Source organism: Myotis davidii, unplaced genomic scaffold (assembly GCF_000327345.1).
Source record: "Myotis davidii unplaced genomic scaffold, ASM32734v1 scaffold392, whole genome shotgun sequence".
NCBI classification, from domain to species: Eukaryota; Metazoa; Chordata; class Mammalia; order Chiroptera; family Vespertilionidae; genus Myotis; species Myotis davidii.
The window spans coordinates 3073225-3091212 of NW_006284244.1; the positions used below are offsets into that span (position 1 = coordinate 3073225).

Sequence of the window (17988 nt, forward strand, 5' to 3'; positions counted from 1 at the left end):
GGGGACGGGGCGCGGGTACCCGCGGGGATGGAGGGATGCCGAGGGCCGGGGTCATTAGAGAACGCGCGTTGGTGGGGAGGGCCCCCGGCGCGGTGCTGCCGAGGATCCTTCAGTCATTGCAGCCGTCCCCTTTGCCAGGTTGGAGGGGAAGGCGGAGAACAGAGAGTTGAATTCCTCTCTGCCCATTCAAACCGCTAGGACGGCCCTTGGTTTTTCCGGGGGAAGGACGTGAAGGTGGGGGGCGAAGTACCTGCTGCTGTGGGCAAAGGTGTCTGGAAGGGGGTGCCATGGGAGGGTGGGGGCAGGGAGCGTGCAATGCCGTAAGTTGACAGCGAGCCTTCTGCTCTTGCTGTTGGCCTGACAAGCACCCTCTCTTGTCTTCATTAGAAGGGACCTGGCTTGCTGTAAGGGTGTGCAACGGATCAACGTGGGGAAATAATTATTGGGGGAAAGAAAGGAGGTGAAAAACATGGCATGGGAGAAGCACATTTGTCAGGGTCTGGTGGGAATTAAGTTACTGTTGAAGCATCTGATAGGTCTCCCCTTCTGCAATGAAGGTGAAACAATTTATGGTTTGGAAATGAAGAATGCAGAAGAGGTTTAAATATTCCAGTGTTAGCAGAAGTTTAAGGTGTTGGGTTTTTTTTGGGTGGGAGGGGTTGATGCATCAGACACTGGCAAGAATATAATTCTCATTTCAGCACGGAAAATGTTATTAAAATATGGCTAGGTAGATTAGTTGGAAGAGTCTAACTATAGTTGCTACTTCATTTTATATAATGTTAACATAGAATATCTGCAGTCAGAAATCATCTTTGGGTAATAAACATTAGTATCAAGCAAGGAGGAAAGCCAAAAAGCAAATTTAAATCCATATACATCCTTTTGGGGGGGGGTAAAAGCTTGCAAATTAGTGAGTATAAATAAAAACACAGTGCATTTAGAGGGTGAAACTCTTTGATGATAATTTTTTTCTTTTATCTCTCAATTTTTAATACTTAAAATTATCTTCCCTTTAATTGGTTTTATTGTTTATGGAAAATATGCATGCAAATTTAAAACAATCTAAAAAAGAAAACAAAAATTAATTCAAATTTAATAGCATCAGAAACCATTTTAACACCGTGTTGAACTTCCTTCCAGATATCTTACTAAGCATAGATTGATGTGCTGTGCAAGTCAATATCATTTTATGATTTTGTGTAATTATAGAATCAGAAATATTACATGCTTATCTTTTATTCCTCAGTAGTATATTATTTCCTACCATTATTTAAATTAACTTTTACTGCTAAATCAGCACAAAATAGATAGTGACATATAACCACCTAGGAATGAGCAGTGAGGATTTGATGTACAAATGTCTATTGGTTAGTAATGATTTTACTCCTTAAATAGGCATATAGTTAATCATTTGCTTCATACATGCAAATGTTTTCTTGTTCTTTCTTGTAGATCCACCTCCTGAAATTTAACGTTTCACGATGAAGTTTTTACCGGCGATTGCCTTTTTTATTTTAATTTCCTTGTGGGTTGAAGAAGCCTATTCTAAAGAGAAGTCTTCAAAGAAGGGGAAGGGGAAAAAGAAGCAGTATCTATGCCCATCGTACGTTCTTCATGCCTTATATTCTCATATGGAGAGATGTTATTGCTTTTTTTTTTTTTAACCAAGTAAGGTTGCTTATTGAAACACACATCAGCAGAACCTTTCATATCAGAATATGCACTAATTTGCCAATGTCCCCTCTCTTTCCTTAACTCCCACCTTAGTGGTCTTGTCCAAATCTATGACTGTAAATATCATTTATTTACTGTTGACTCATAAACCTATGTCTGGCCCAGACTTTCTGAAGAGCATCACACCCATACAGTTAACATTTGAACCTGACTCTCTCTTAATGACCTCAAACTCAACTCAAACCCTGTTATCTCCTTTGGGAAGCTTTTCCTAATTCTGATAGTCTGATTGAGATAAACACAATCTGTGCCTCTATAGTACCCTAACTGCCTATCATATTTATAATACTGTATTATAAATACAGTTTCCCCTCTAGATTGAAAGCTCTTTGAGAGCAGGGTCTTATTGACTCAATCACTAAAGAGCAGCATAACACACATACACACACAAAATAAAAATTTGTTTAAAGAGTGAATAACAACCTAAAGATCATTGACTTTTATAAGTCATTAAATCTGGATTGGTGAAGGCACTTGAAAATAATTTATATGATCCCTATGGACAATATTTAGAAATATGGTCCCAATATTAAAACTAGATGAGTTAACAACTGGGTAATTAGTAGAACATCTTCAACCTGGTTGATGTTTCCTGGTGACATTTTGGCCTTATTGTGTTCAACATTTTATCAATGACTAAAATAAGACCATACATAGGAAACACTAATCCAGACTGAAGATAGTATGCATACCCATATATTGAGAAATGAATTTTCTGAATCATAGGGTACAAGTATATTAAACTCTAGGAGATATGGGTAGTTTTCCAGCTCTCCTCCCCCATCATTCATGTGTGAGAGTTCCAGTTGCTTCACATCCTTGTCAAAACTTGATATTATCAGCAATCATTTGAATTTTAGCTATCTGATATGGGTATAAGATATCACATTGTGATTTTAATTTGTATTTGCCTGATGATTAACGTTTCTGAGCACCTTTTCTTGAGTATATGGGACTTTTAGTAGTAAATCTTTTGCAAAATGCTCACTTTTTAAAGTTGTTTTCCCACCTTTTAAAAAATCTGTCCATTTTTTTATTATTGATATGTAGAAGTTATTTATACATTCATGAGAGAGTTCTTTGTCAGATATATATATATACTACAGCTCTCTTTCCAATTTTTGGTATGCGTTTTAACTTATTTAACAGTGTCTTTTGATGAACTAAAGTACTTATTTTTAATGAAGTCTGAGTCTGATTTGATTTATTAATCTTTTTGAATGCTTTTGTGTTTTATTTAAGAAATAGCTCTCTACTCCAGGGTCATGAAGATAATCTGCTTTTTTTCCCCTTAGATGCTTTATTGTCCTTAGTTTCACATTCAGTTCTGTAATCCATTTCAATTTTTTTGTGTGTGTATGATGTGGGATAGGGTCAGGACTCATTTTTAAAAGCAGCACATTGATTGATAGGCCATTGTGTCTTTCACTGCAGTTGTGTCTTTGTTGTAAACCAGTTGCTTGTTTCTCCATCCTGTCCCACTGGTTTATTACTATGCACCTTGTGTCAATAGCACACTTTCTAATTACTATAGCAGAATGCCTGCATGTCCTCTAGCTTTGTTTTCTAGACATACTGTGGCCATTTTAGGTCCTTTGTGTTTCCTTATGAATTTTAGAATCAGCTATTCTACTTGCATATGTATAGACACAAAATGCTGGGATTTTTATTGACATTGTTTTGTTAACCTAAAATAAGAAGCCAAAGTGAGAGGCACCATTGTTTATTTGAGGTCACAAAAGTGCAACTCAGGGGCATAGATTTAAGCAGAAACCAAAATTGTGTTCTGATTACAGAGGAAAGGACTTTTTGTGAGAAAATGAAAAGAAACAATTGCATGAGTAGAGGAAAGGAATTTCCATTGGTGTTCACACACTGAGTTACTTTTTAGCTATATGTGACTGGTTACTGATTCTATCTTCAGAGAGAATGTCCATAATCAACAGTTCTTGTGGTTGGGATGCCTACTTTCCTGCTAGTTTTACAAATAATTCTTTATACGACAATGTTGCCTTGGCCCAGTGCAAAGGTCACTTCACCTAGTTCAACCATTCCAAAGGTTCATGGAGCAAGACTTGTAAGAACTTCCTTTGGAATGGCTATTCTAGGTCTATTTTAAAATGGCTTCACTTACGTCAACTTTTCATAAAATAGACTCAATTTTGTTTCTAATTTGTATTCAAACATTAAGTTAAACAGTAAACAAGAAAAACAACCACACATGGGAAAAAAGGCAAAGCAAACAAACTCATTAGGAATGAAGATATTTACCATGACATTGGAATAACCACATTTTCATAAATGTGGCTAGCCCTGGGATAATAGTTTTGTGTGTGTGGGTTTTTTTTTTTGGTTTTTTTTTTAAAAAAAACACATATCAAATACAAGCTGGCGGTGCACTGAGTAGAATTCTTTAAGGAATGGGAACTAGGGATTTTTTTAAATTTTTTATTCTTATCCTGTGGCCAATTACTCCATGAACCAGAGGTTGAGCTCCATCGGATGTAAGTGTTTTTGTGTTTTATTTGCTGGTATTTTCCCAGGACCTTAAAAAAAAAAAAAAAAAGCTGGCGGTGGCAGGCACTTGTTAAATAAATATTTGCTGAATGACTCATTGAATATTTATGGAATACTACATGTGTAGTATATTCAGAATTTGTAGTTCTAGTTAAGTATGAATTTTGTGAGGGGGAAATAGTTTCAACTCTTGAAAATTCACATTCAAGGAACCTCTTTTTCCCCCTGAAAAAGAATGCCAACAAAATACAGGTGATAGAAGTTATCAGTCATGTCAATCATTTGGTAAGTACTGAATATGATATCATCATACCTTTGCAAATAGATTTTAAAATTAGTCACATTTGTTTCTGGGTGCCTTTAAGGTTCTGATTTGTTTTAAAATATGGTGCAGTGTATTTTATTTTCTAGGTGTTCATGTAAGAACTCTTACGTTTTGGCAGCTATACAAGAAACTTGTTCTGGATTGTTAGCTTGACACTTTTAAGGAGGACAGGGAAACTGTCTGACTCAATTTTCCACGGGGGCATATGATCCTGCCTCTAGTGCCATCTCCCTCTATTCCATTTCCTCCCTAGAGTGAATGAGCGAGCTCTCCTGCTTCTAAGGCTGGTTTTTTTCACCCATCATTTAGATCTCATTGACTCCTATTTTGGGGGTAGGGGAGAATCTGGAATTGGGATTAACTTTTTCTCACTCAACTGCATCTTTTATAATCCACTCAAGTTTTACATTATGGACTTCAGTATAGAAAAATGCAATATGTCTCTGAAACCCACCTGTCTGTAGCCATTCTTTTTTCCTTGCTAGAGTTTTCATGTTAAGGGGGTAAAATTTTATTTTATTAATATTTAAAGTTTAAGTATTTTGGAGCTGTATCCAATGCCAATTTGTCCTGCTGGTGTTTACTTATCTCTTCGTGTGCCAGATTCTCCTTAGGAGAAAGCCAAGAAATTAAGTTTTGTTTCCAAACAATAGCTTTGTAAATAGTTCAAGGAAACAGCCCTCCCCGCCCCCCCCGCCCCCCCGCAAAAAAAAGCAGCAAACTAATTTAACTGTGTTTTTTTTCTAAATGAAATTGAGCTATAACTTCACTTAAAACTCACTGTATGTATACATACAGTATGACTTTTCTTTTGCAAGTGTTGCGACTGCATGTTGTTTTTTAAATTTAAACATTTTATGGTGGTATGAATACTTGACATGAGATCTGCCCTCTTCACAGACTTTTTTTATTAGATATTACAGTGTTGTTTTCTGTAGGTACAATATTGTACAGAAAATCTCTAGAACTTATTCATCTTTGCATCAGTGAAATTTTACTTGTTAATTAGCAATTCCCCATAGCCTCCTCACTCCATCAGCCACCATTGTATTCTCTGCTTCTCTGAGTTGGACTATTTTAGGCTCTTCATATAAGTAGGATATGCAATATGTGTGCTTCTGTGACTGATGTATTTTACTTAGCATAAGGCCCTCAGGGTTTATCCATTATGTTGCATATGGCAAGATTTCCCTTTTTAAGGGTAAATACAACTCCATTGTATGCATATACCATTTTTTTTTTTTAAAAAAGCCAGTTATCTGTCAATGGACTTGTAGGCTGTTTCCACATGTGAGTGGCTATTATTAATCTTATGACCATGGCCGGTGCAGATACAGGGAGAACTGGGTTTTACAGTCCAATTATTATGCACTGAGGGGGCGGGGTGGTGCTATGGTGAACTCTGCTTATTCCAATAACAGCTTGGTTCTCTGTAGTCCCCAGAGGACTGGCATATACTGGGCCCCATTGTTGCTCTGGGACAGGGGAAATAGAACCCAGTATCTAGGGTAGCAGCTAGGAAAGCTGGGATGTTACATGTGGGGTAAGACCTTTTCCTGCTCAGGGAGAAGCTGGGAGCTCTGGATGTTATCAGGTTATGCTGCTCTGGGGTGCAGTTTATGTGTCCCCACTTTCCCTCCTAGTTTCATTGCAGCTAGTTGGGTGTAGAAGCCTCTTCCTGGACTTCTGACAAAGGGAATGGTGTGTCCATGGGGGAAAGGAGGGTCCAGGCTTCCTATTCCATCTTGTTAAAGTTGCTCCCAGTCAAACTTTTCAATAGGTGTACTCCTTCATTCAATTTCCTTTCCTACTGTTCTCTGTTCTATCCACGCCCATCTATCTGGGTTCAATCTCTTTCTCGGCTGAAAACAGCTCTCCTTTTTGCTAAACCCCACACAGAGAGTTTTCAGTCCTTATCACAACCTCACTATGACATTTGGTCCTGTTAACCAACCCTCCCATAGAATATCCTTTTTCCTGGAGTTCTGTTGACACTCACATATGGATTTCCTCCTTCCTCTTAGGCAGTTTATTCTTTGTCATAATTGTCAGCTTATTTTTTCCTCCATCTGCTCATGCTTTAATTCCATGTTCTTTTATCACTGTAAATTCTCTCTTCTAGCAAGTGACTATCTGATCACTGGAATAATCTGAGGAGCTTTTAATATTCTGATGCCTGAGCTAAACAACTTAAACTAATTAAATCTGGAGGGCAGGGTGAGGGCTTGGCATCAGAAGTTTGCAGAGCTTCTTAGGTGAATTCAAGGCCAGCCAAAGCCAAGAATAGTGATTAATCTGAACCCACAGCTTTGAAGACCACTTTTATATCAGAACTAGAGGCCTGGTGCATGAAAATTCATGCACTGGAGGGAGCGTCCCTCAGCCCGGCCTGCCCCCTCTCACAGTCCTGGAGCCCTCAGAGGCAGGAGGCGACCTGGCGATCAGGGGAAGGCGACACCCCCATCACACCTCTGCTGCTGCCACTGCCAACAGCACAGGCCTAAACCAGCCCTGGTTACCTGAAACTCAGGCGGCCCTGGGGGGCTGAGGGCAGGTCCAGCCACACTGCATGCCTGCCACCCCCACCCCCCCCAACCCCCGGCAGGGCTGAGGGGATTGGGCACCGCCACCTTTGTGATGGAGTGACAGTCAATTTGCATATCCTCTCTTTGTTAGATAGGATAATCAACATTTATGTTAGATTTTTAAATGCATAACCAGCATCTGGTACCTTGTGTGGCATATATAAAAGCTCAAGAACTTTGTTAAGTGAATTCAGGAATGACTAAAGTAAAAGAGAAATGCTACATATTGATAGTTGTATAAGATGTTGTTTTTTAAGGAAACTTATTATTTAGCTGATGTTGTAGATTGAGTTCTCTCAAAGACAGATTCTGAGATGAAGATCTACAGGCAGAGAGTAATTGCTTTTGGAACAACACCTATTTGGGTGAAGAAAGGGGATTCAAACCCAGGAACAATACAGTTGCACCTAAGCATCAGTCAATGCCCTAGGGCCATGGTCAGCAAACCATGGCTCGCAAGCCACATGCGGGTCTTTGGCCCCTTGAGTGTAGATCTTCCACAAAATACCACCACACTCAAGGGGCCAAAGAGCCGCATGTGGCTCACGAGCTGTGGTTTGCCAAGTTGCAGTTTGCCGACCACTGCCCTAGGGCACTCTGAAGCTGGGACACCCTCTCAAGTTGTCTCTGTTAGTAGAAAGGGTTCCCTGGCATCCCCATGACAAAGTTTTTGGATATGGGTAAGACACCTCTCTTCAGCTGAAGGTTACTCCAGAAGAGACGCAGCTCCAACTCCTAAGCAGCCAGCATTCCTGGCAACAGTCTTAGTTTTGAAGGGACCATTGGGGTTGCAGCACCACAACATCCACAACAGGAAGATCCAGATTATTGAATGGGGTCATAGAGATCCCCTCATTTAAACCTTTGATGTAAAGGTGAGGATACTGAGGCTCAGAGAGGGCAAGTGAATTGCCCAGTACCACGTGGGAATCTTACAGTCTGTCTGGGATAGAACACCAACCAGTCTGTAGACTGTTAGACAGGTGTTTTTTCAATTATTCCCACACTTAACTTTATTATGTGCATTCGTGTGGGTTTATCTTATTACCAGTTCTATTAGGCCAGAAGAGAAACATTTTATATCTGTGCTACGCATGGAAAATTGAGAAAAGATAAGTACTTTTCCAGCTGCAGTTAGAGCAGAGTTAGAGGTGTTACTGCGGATTTTTATTTGCTGGGTCAGGATATAATACTATTTCTGCAAAGCCCAGAAAGCAATTGCACAGTAAACATTTGGTTTGGATTGAGGTTTGCACTTAATTATTTATGACATGAGTTTTGTATCAAATTAACAAACCAATGAGAAGTAGTGAGAGTGTATAGTGTTTTACACTGTTTGGGAATCATACCATATAAATAGAAAATACTTATAGTATTCACAGGACAAGTAATCTCACATGTGATATGAAGTTAATAAGACCATAGCCTTTGATGGGATTTGGAAATTGCTAGTCTCTAAAACCCAGCATCTCTCCAAATAGATGTTTCTACTTTGTGAAAAACATTTTTTTTTTGAGCCATGGATGATGTAAGTGCATAATTGAAGTTAGACAAGATTTGAAAATGTTTCTACAGGATCCAAAAGTTCCTGAAGCCCACTGGGGAGATAAATGAAATAAATGTTGTGGAAAACTGTTCTTAATTATGTGTCTTGGCCTATAATAACATGCCAGACTTTGCCACACACATCCACATTTACTCGTAAGCACATTCTTTTCAAATAAATTATAAACTAATTAAACTCAACTAATCATGTAAACGGTATCACTCACTATAGTCATAAACCTCTGTTCACAATTTAATGTGTGAAAACAGAATGGAAAAATACAGAAGCTGTCAAGAGAGGTAGTAATATGTTAGGAAAATACAAAACAAATAACCCCTTAATTATCTGGATTCAAATAACTATTGACTTAGTTTCTTACCTGAGCATATAAAATGTTTAGCTCTATATTATATAGTCTTTCCAGATTGGCTTCTTTCACTTAGTAATATGCATTTCTGTTTCACCACGTCTTTTCATGGCTTGATCGTGCATTCCTTTTTTGTGCTGAATAATATTCCATTGTCTGGATGCACCACAGTTTGTTTAGCCATTCATCTATTTAAGGATTTCTTGGTTTCTTCCAGGTTTTGACAAATACCAATAAATCTGTTATAAATATTTGTGTACAGGCTTTTTGTGTGAACATTGTTTTCATCTCTAAGGAGCAAGATTGCTGGATGCGATGGTGAAGAGTATGTGTAGTTTTGTATGAAATCACCACATGGTCTTCCAGAGCGGCTGTACCATTTTGCATTCCCATCAGCAATGAATGAGACTTCCTATTGGTCCAGATTCTCACTTGTGTTTAGTGTTAATGTTCTGGATTTTGGTCATTCTAATAGGTGTGGGGTAGTATATCATTGTTCTTTAATTTGCTTAGCCTGGTGACCTATAACCTGGAACATCTTTCATATGTTTATTTTTCCATCTGTGCATTTTCTTTGCTGAGGGGTCTGTTCAGGCCTTGGCTGTTGGCTCTCTCCCCCTCCCTAAATACATTTTTTATTTTAGAACAGTTTTAGATTTATAGAAAAATTGCCCAAAGACTACAGAATTCACAAATAACCCTGCATTTAGTTTTCCCTATTGTTAATATTTTATATTAGTATGGTACATTTTTACAGTTGAAGAACCAATATTGACACATTATTATTAACTAAAATTCATATCTTATTGAGATTTCCTTAGTTTTTACCGAATGTCCTTTTTCTGTTACAGATTCCCATTCAGGATATTACATTATATTGGTCTTCACGCCTCCTTAGTCTCCTCTCAGCTGTGAAGTTTCTCTGACTTTCTTGTTTTTCATGACCATGACAGCATTGAGGTGTACTAGTCAGGTGTTTTGTAAAATGCCACTCAATTGGGATTTGTCTGATGTTTTTCTCATAATTAGCACAGGGGTATGTGTTTTGGGGAAGCATATGTACATATGTATTTTTGGATTTTATTTTATAGTTTAGAATATAACCCAATACTACTTTATTTTATTGCTCAAATCATTATAGATTTGGCCATTGGGAGCTCTTTCAGTTGGCTTCTGCATATTCTCATCTGTTCCCCCCTGCCCCCTTATCTTACTTCTGTCACTACAAGATACCTGATTTTATTTTTTAAATCACCTCCTAGATGAGGATACCAGCATTTGTTTCCATGAAGGAGTTGTTTCTCAGCTTATGGTCCACAGGTCCAGTAACCCTCAGCATTGCAAACTTTGTATGTATTTTTCAGGGCAGGACATCGCTTTTATCAGATTCATAGTTTTGTCTGTAACCTAAAAAGGAGGTAAAGAACTCCTGCCCTGAAGTAAAGAGGAGGAATAATACAGCCCACACATTTGACCACCTTGCTCTTCCTTGCTGCTTGATGCTTCTTTTATTTAGTTCATGTACAGCCAAAAGCTTTACAGGGCCTCAGGCCCAGTTTACACATGCTGACATAGGCCATACCGAATCCAGGCCTGAGATCTTTGCCCATTGCTGTGGTATTTATAACTCTTGGAAAAACAAAGCAAATTCCTGGTTTGAGGGATGAGATTAAGACAATATACTCATACACACCATTTCTGAAATGGCACTGTGCAGTGTGGTCACTAAAGGGTCATGTAAAAATATGAATGTCCTACAGTTAATGGAAAGCTGAGCTTTTCCCCTTTGCAAAGAAATTTCTGGATTTTTCCTTTAGCGCTGGAAAACATTACATCATACAGCTATATAGCCTGATACATTCCTTGCATAACTTTGCATATTAGTAACGACATTGGTTGAAGTTTAGGCAAGCGAACAAAAGAAGACTGGTTGTAAAAAAAGCTTTTGATATAAAATATTATTTTTTCTTGTCATTTGATCATGTTGCCTGAATAGAGTAAGTTATTTTCTTAAATTAATATCACATTTTCATGAAATCAATCCTGTCTTGCAATAATATCATAATTGTTGATAGATTCCTTGAAATAAAACAAAATAGCATAGTCAGATGGATAAAACATTAGATTGAGAGTCAGAATATGGAGACTAATAGTGAAAGGCATTAAGTGTGTGACCTTGTTAACATCATTTAACTCTTATTATTTGTGCTTATTTTGTATAAATAATACTGTTCCATTTCCAGATTATAAGGTTATATATAGGCAAGTACAGACATAGGAAAATATGCTACATGCAAATTGTTTTAGCTCTTTGGAAGAAAGTGGCATAGGTATCTAAGCACTTAAAATGGGTTTTTTTAATGTTTAGAGATTAAAGTTATTTTAGTATTGACTAAGCAAAATATATGATTTTTAGGGTATGAAAATCCCTGAATTTATGCATGTGAATATAAACTACATGAGATTTCTCTTAAATTTTGAAATGCCTCTGAAATATTAATATAAAGAAGGGTAAACTATTGACTAAATATTTGTATCAAGGCACCTGCATCAGAGCCATGAGAACACATAGTGATGAAATAAGAATAGAATGGGCTATAGTATATGTGATGTGTTCCCTTTTTCAATTCAGGAGGTTGTTTTTGTCAGCCAACATTTTTTTATTTTAACACATACGATTTTAAAGATATATATTTTTATTGATTTCAGAGAGGAAGGGAGAGGGCAAGAGAGATAGAAACATCAATGATGAGAGAAAATCATTGACTGGTGGCCTCCTGCACACCCCATACTAGGGATTGGGCCCACAACCCAGACATATGCCCTCACCAGGAATCAAACATTGACCTCCTGGTTCATAGGTTGACACTCAACCACTGGTCCACACCAGCCAGGCAAGATTTTGTTGTTGTAGTTTGCTTTGGAGAAAAATACAAGCATTTGGAGATAACTAGATAGAAGAGTGATACTGGTTAATTGGAAAAGGTCAAATTCAGATTTTCTAGAACTAATAATTTTAAAAGCTAGTAAAACTAATTGAACTTACAGTGTGATATAATATAGATTATTGTCCTAAATAAAGCAATATAAAACAATATATGGATGGATGATCATAAGAAGATAGATAGTATTTCTTTTCCATAATGGCAGGCTTATTGTCAAGTGATACCTAGAAATCTGAATTAGCAGGTTTCATTCTTGACTCTACCACTTTAGAAAGCTGTCTTAATTTTACTGTCTTCATTTCCACATATACCATATACTCTATTGCTTCATGTACTTACCTACCACTCACTTTCCTACCAATCTGGCTTTTCTCTTTCATTTCACTGAATAAATGGTTCTCTGCGTGACTAATATCTCTCTTCTTTACGCAAGTATTTGTGATTATCAAATACAAGAGTGTAATGGACAAGGTGGTTAATTCTCCAATATCTATTTCATACCAGACTATAATCTGAGCTAATCATGATTGTTTCTTCCTCCTGGTCCGTGATTAGTTCAGCAATGTCCATTGCTAGAAAGCTTCTGAGAGAGAAAAAAAAAGTCCTTTCTCCTAAGAGGACACCACAGGAATAAATGCTCTTCCTCATCTGGAAATGATGAGTGTAACTGCTACTGCTACAGCACATGCAGCTATCTTGAGACTAAAGCCTTCCTAAAGACCTGGCAGATGAAAAGGCTTGAACCCAATGTGTATTTGATACTATATAAGCTGCATAGGGTTATTACAAAAATGCAGAAGCTATTATTTCCTCAAGTATTATACTGAATGCATCTAGTCTTATTGGTAATATACATGTAGATAAGAAAAACTACAGCCTGGCTATAGTGGTTGAGCACCAACCCGTGAACCAAGAGATTCCTGGTTAGCTTCCTGGTCGGGGCACATGCATGGGTTGTGGGCTAGAACCCCAGTAGTGGGTGTAAGGGAGGCAGCTGATGGATGTTTCTATATCTCTATCCCTCTCCATTCCTCTTGCTAAAATCAATAACTACAAAATAATTGGCAATGTATATTTATCAGTTTGTCTTTATTAGAGTAAGGTGGGATGATTAAGACAAGATTTTATAAAGTCAATCTTGAAAGATGGTTTGGGTTTAGATTAATACAATAAGAAGTGGAAATTACAATATTCCAGGAAGGGGGATTTATTCTGAGCCAGTGAATGAAGGAAGGACAAAATTTGCTAGTGAATTAGAATAGCTAGAAAATGAGTTTGATTGACACAGTTTACAGCTTATAATTGGGTCTATTAAGTAAACTGGAAATAGGCAGATTAAGAAGAGAAAAGATATTCAAACTTAATTTTCAATATTACATGCACAGGGACATTACAATAAAAAAAGTGAATACCCCCAAAATAGTGAGATTTGAGAGCTTACATATCATCTTTTTTTAAAATATATTTTTATTTTTAAATATATTTTTACTGACTTCAGAGAAGTAGGAAGAGGGAGAGATAGAAACATCAATGATGAGAGAATATCATTGACCAGCTGCCTCCTGCACGCCCCACACTGGGGATCAAGCCCACAACCCGGGCATATGCCCTGACTGGGAATCGAACCATGACCTCCTGGTTCATTGGTCAGTGCTCAACCACTGAGCCACACCAACTGGGCTTATATATCATCTTAACGGGGGTGGGGGGGGAGTGTGGGGGATGTAGGCCACTAAGGGAGAATAAATGATTTATAGGAAAGATGAATTGGCCATTTAAAATATAGAAAAATATGATAGTTTATTACAAAGTTTGTCTGGTGTGCTGTCCACTTCTACTCTCCTCTCCTGTGATAAGTTAGTCTTTCCTAGTTGAAATTTCTGGGGAGGGCTTCTATGATAATTGAATTCATTTTGGAGGATCTGTTTATCGGCAGTTACAGAGAGTTCAAAGAAGGCCTCTCCCTTCATTTGCTATTTTCCAAGTGTCTTTAGCTCAAAATAATCCTTATGACAAAGGGATTTATTGTAGGGTGGCATATTCTGTCACTCTTCACAGCTGGAAGAAAAAAAATCAGGCTGGAAAGTTGTCTACTACAAAAACTAGTGTTAACTGTCTTTATGCTGTTTGGTCATTTCATTGTTTAGAAGGAAGATACTTATGAAAGATTTTATATCAAGAGGCACAATAATAGCACTCTTTAATTGAACCGATATGAGCATTTTGTAATTGATCAATTATTTTCTCATCAATGAGAAATCTTGTGAGTTTGAATGCTAATTTGCATCCTAATATCCCACATGCCTTCATTCTCTTTAGGATTTTTTCTTTGATAAGGGTGACAGTTGGCTTTAAAGAGGTTACAATTTCACCTGCAATGAAATGAAATCTTATTACCAGTTCCAACTCTCTGCAACTTTGGTCTAATAAGATCATGAGAAACAATTTTAAAGTACTATATAATCTCTTGCAATTTGGGGAGTTTTAACTAATTTGATTTTCACTTTTTAAAAAAAATGTTTTGGACTCTGATAGCTACTTGAAAAAGGTTTATCAATTCATATTATTGTTAGATTTTTCATGAATTTCTTAATATTGATCATATCTTACCTCTAGTGGTTGAATCTTTGCAGCAGACTGTATGATAATTAACTCAGAACAGAATTGCCTGATAGATAAGAGCTGGGATTTCAAAACAAAGCCCCGGTCAACACATCCAAGTTTGATTCATATAAATGAATATCATTTATGAAATTGACATTTTACCATATCAATAATGAATGAACAGTGCTAGATGCTCCAAATATAGTTTTAATCTTCCTTGTGGTTCTCATGGATTTTTTTTTGTATTGGGAAAATGATTATATGATCAGAGTTCATGAGTGCTAAAACAAACCCAAACAAATAATAACCAAACATTTTCCATTGGTTTCCAAGGAAATGTGTGTGTGTGTGTGTTTAAAGTATTGCCAAGCAACTACCAATTTAATCGATTCATTGTTCAAAGTTAATTGGAATAGAAAAATATGGCAGTTTTTTCTCTCTTTTTAGTCATGGACAGCAAACACATATAATAGAAAGAGATAGTTGTATCTTGTAGTTCTGTATTTTCCCTGTTTAACTGGTCTGATAACAGAGACCTTCTCTGACCAATTTGAACTGTCATCCTCAAAAATAAAAACAGCCAGTTATTTATTGGAAATTGAGTTTATTTGGGAATAGCAGCGAGTTGCAATTTGGGACAAGCAAGCTCAGGTGAACCACAGGCAAGTCCAAAGAGACAAAGGGAAGGTTAGCTTTTGTCAGGTTTTAGGAGGAAATTGGGGGGGGGCGGGGGGGGGTTCATTGGAGAACAGGAGTTCAAGGTTGTGGTGGCTTTTCATAGATCTGCAAGGGGTGGTTAATGTGTTGCTGCTGGGGCAAGGAGATCTTCCTTCTCATAAAAGCAGGAGCTAGAATCCTAAGTGAAAAACGTCCTCCCTTCTTGCTGGTTTTGTCGGTTGCAAGAAGTGGTACTTGCATGAGAGCTCCCCCTACAGGGCCTTTCAACTCCATTTTAAAAGAGGTTTCCTTTAGCAATATATTTATTTTCACACCCCCTTCCAACATATTTAACTCGATGAGAACATTCATTGTGTATTTCTTGGACAATAAAGTTTTATAAATATCAGCATGATTTTAAAAAAAATTCTTAGGCTATCTTTGTGGCCATCGTACGGTATCCACATACTCCCTTATGCAGAATGTTCATATTATACTACATTATTAAAAATGACATATCTTTTGCTGTTATCTCATTGTCTGCACTCCCTTGGTGCTCATCTAGATTTTGATTGAAGCTTGCTTCAGGACAAGTAAGATGTCTGCTTAATTTTATTTAAAAGAAAGTTGGAGTATTTAGAACAGTGTTTTATTCATTTGGTAAAAATAAGTGCTAAAGTACTTTTTTATTGGTTTTATTTCTCATGGCACACATATTTCAGCCTACTGACAATGTCTACTACTTTTCATTTACTTGTATTTGGAAACTCCGTGCTGTAATTGTAGATTTGTCTCCAGAAGCCAAGTCTTTTCTCCATTGAAAATGACCCATTCCTATTGATTGCCATTTTAAAATACTTAATCAGGATTTTGTTTTGTTTTTTTCTCTTATAGCCAGCAGTCACCAGAGGACCTTGCCCGAGTCCCTGCCAACTCCACTAGCAATATCTTGAATAGGCTACTGGTCAGTTATGATCCCAGGATAAGACCAAATTTCAAAGGTTTGTTTTTTTTCCCCCTCAAATATCTTCTTCTTTGTAATTTAAAAATTAATTTTTATATGAAATCATTTAGTTATGATGTTAAAAAACAAGATTGCAAATTGATATGTCCCGTAATGAACTTAGATTCAGAGTAATGCCACGCATGTTCAAAAATAGGCAAAATAATAATTCTAATAGTTTTATATGTTTCCCAGTTTGTATAAAAAGGTATATTGTGAATTAACAGGCTAACCTCTGTAATGGATTTTCTGAGTACTTAGTATTCTTAACCTTAGTGATTCAAAATTTAGGCTCTGGCTACAGAGCTGGCTTTCATTCACAGATATCAAAATTATAGTTTGTAGGAAAGTGGCCATATACTTATATAGGAATAGAGAAATGTTCTGATTTGTATTTAGGTTATCTTTTTACGTTTTCTAGCCTTTCACACTGATAAAACATTTTTTCCTCTGCTCTTTTGCTGAAAAAAAAAAAGGGAAGATGGTCATATGGGTTTTAAAAACACAGTAACTTGTGTGAATAATAGTGAAGCATGTATTTAGCCTCTGAGGTATTTAAAAGACTGTTTTCTACAACATAGATTGATTTTATTCCAACAAAATACTACTCTTTATCACACCTTCCAAGAAGAAAATTCCTACTTGCTATGAAAGTCATGAGAAGATTGTATAGGGAAGCAAACTTTTTTTTTCTTTTTCTTGCTTTAATTTTTACTTGTTTGTCCTCTTGATGAGTTAGAAAAAGAAATATGAAAAAAATCTCCTCTGGAAAACTGTAATCCCAAGGACAGGTATTAATGTAGATCAGATTAACAGTATAAAGCTTGATTTTTTTTTTCCTTCATAGAAAAAAAAGTCTGCAGCTGCTTCTAGTCAACTGAAGTTATACAACTATGTTGTAAAAACAGGGTTTTTTGTTCATTACCAGGACCTATTCAGTTACTTTCAACAACAGCCATGGCCTGGATTGTCACATGTCTAGCATATATTGATTCACCACCTGTTTTTCATCAGTCAGTGGTTATGTGGCTGAAAGGCTAAATTCACGTTTTCCCTTTGTTAGCCCAACCAGCAGCCCACAACGAGTAAAGAAAAAAGAAAGCAAGAAAGAAATTTGCAACATTATACCTTAGTTCTCACTCCATGAACTTTCAAATTATTTTCTAAAAGGTCAGGCAAAAATCTTTATAATGACTCTTATATGTCTGATTAATTTTGCAATTGCATGAATTAGAAAGAAAAGTATAGTAAATGTAAGCGAAATCTATTGAATATTGCTTACCAAGGCAAGTAAGAACTTCAGATGATTATACAAATTTAAAAAAAGTATACCATATTTTTAAATGATGTTTTGTAAATAATAATTTACATTTTCTTAAAGTAAATGCATCAACCCAATTTAAACATTTTTTAAAGGTAAATGTATTTTCTCAGTCTCTACAATTTAATAGATATTTCTGAGAAAATAACATTATGAAATACAACTTAACTCATTTTTTATTTGCGTTATGATCCCTACTTAGAAAAATAAGTTAATAGTAATTGTGAACATGGTATACTGAGACCACTGATTTACAATTTTACATTACATGTGGATTGGGAAAAATATAAAAAACAAATACATAAACAATGAAATATGCAGATTCTGACTAAGCTTTTTTACAGCTACTAAATATATCTTTAATTTTTATTCACAGGCATT

At 36.6% G+C, this 17988-nt stretch overlaps 1 protein-coding gene across 1 annotated transcript in view; it reads left to right on the plus strand.

Moving 5' to 3' along the window:
* Positions 1 to 1460: 1460 nt before the first annotated feature.
* The window catches only part of GLRB (glycine receptor beta), a 54493-nt gene continuing 37965 nt past the window's right edge, over positions 1461 to 17988 (plus strand). The window contains exons 1-2 of the mRNA XM_006754278.2: positions 1461 to 1606; positions 16178 to 16289. Coding sequence (XP_006754341.1) covers positions 1485 to 1606; positions 16178 to 16289 — 234 coding nt within the window. The 5' untranslated portion in view covers positions 1461 to 1484. The remainder of the gene's footprint in view (positions 1607 to 16177; positions 16290 to 17988) is intronic.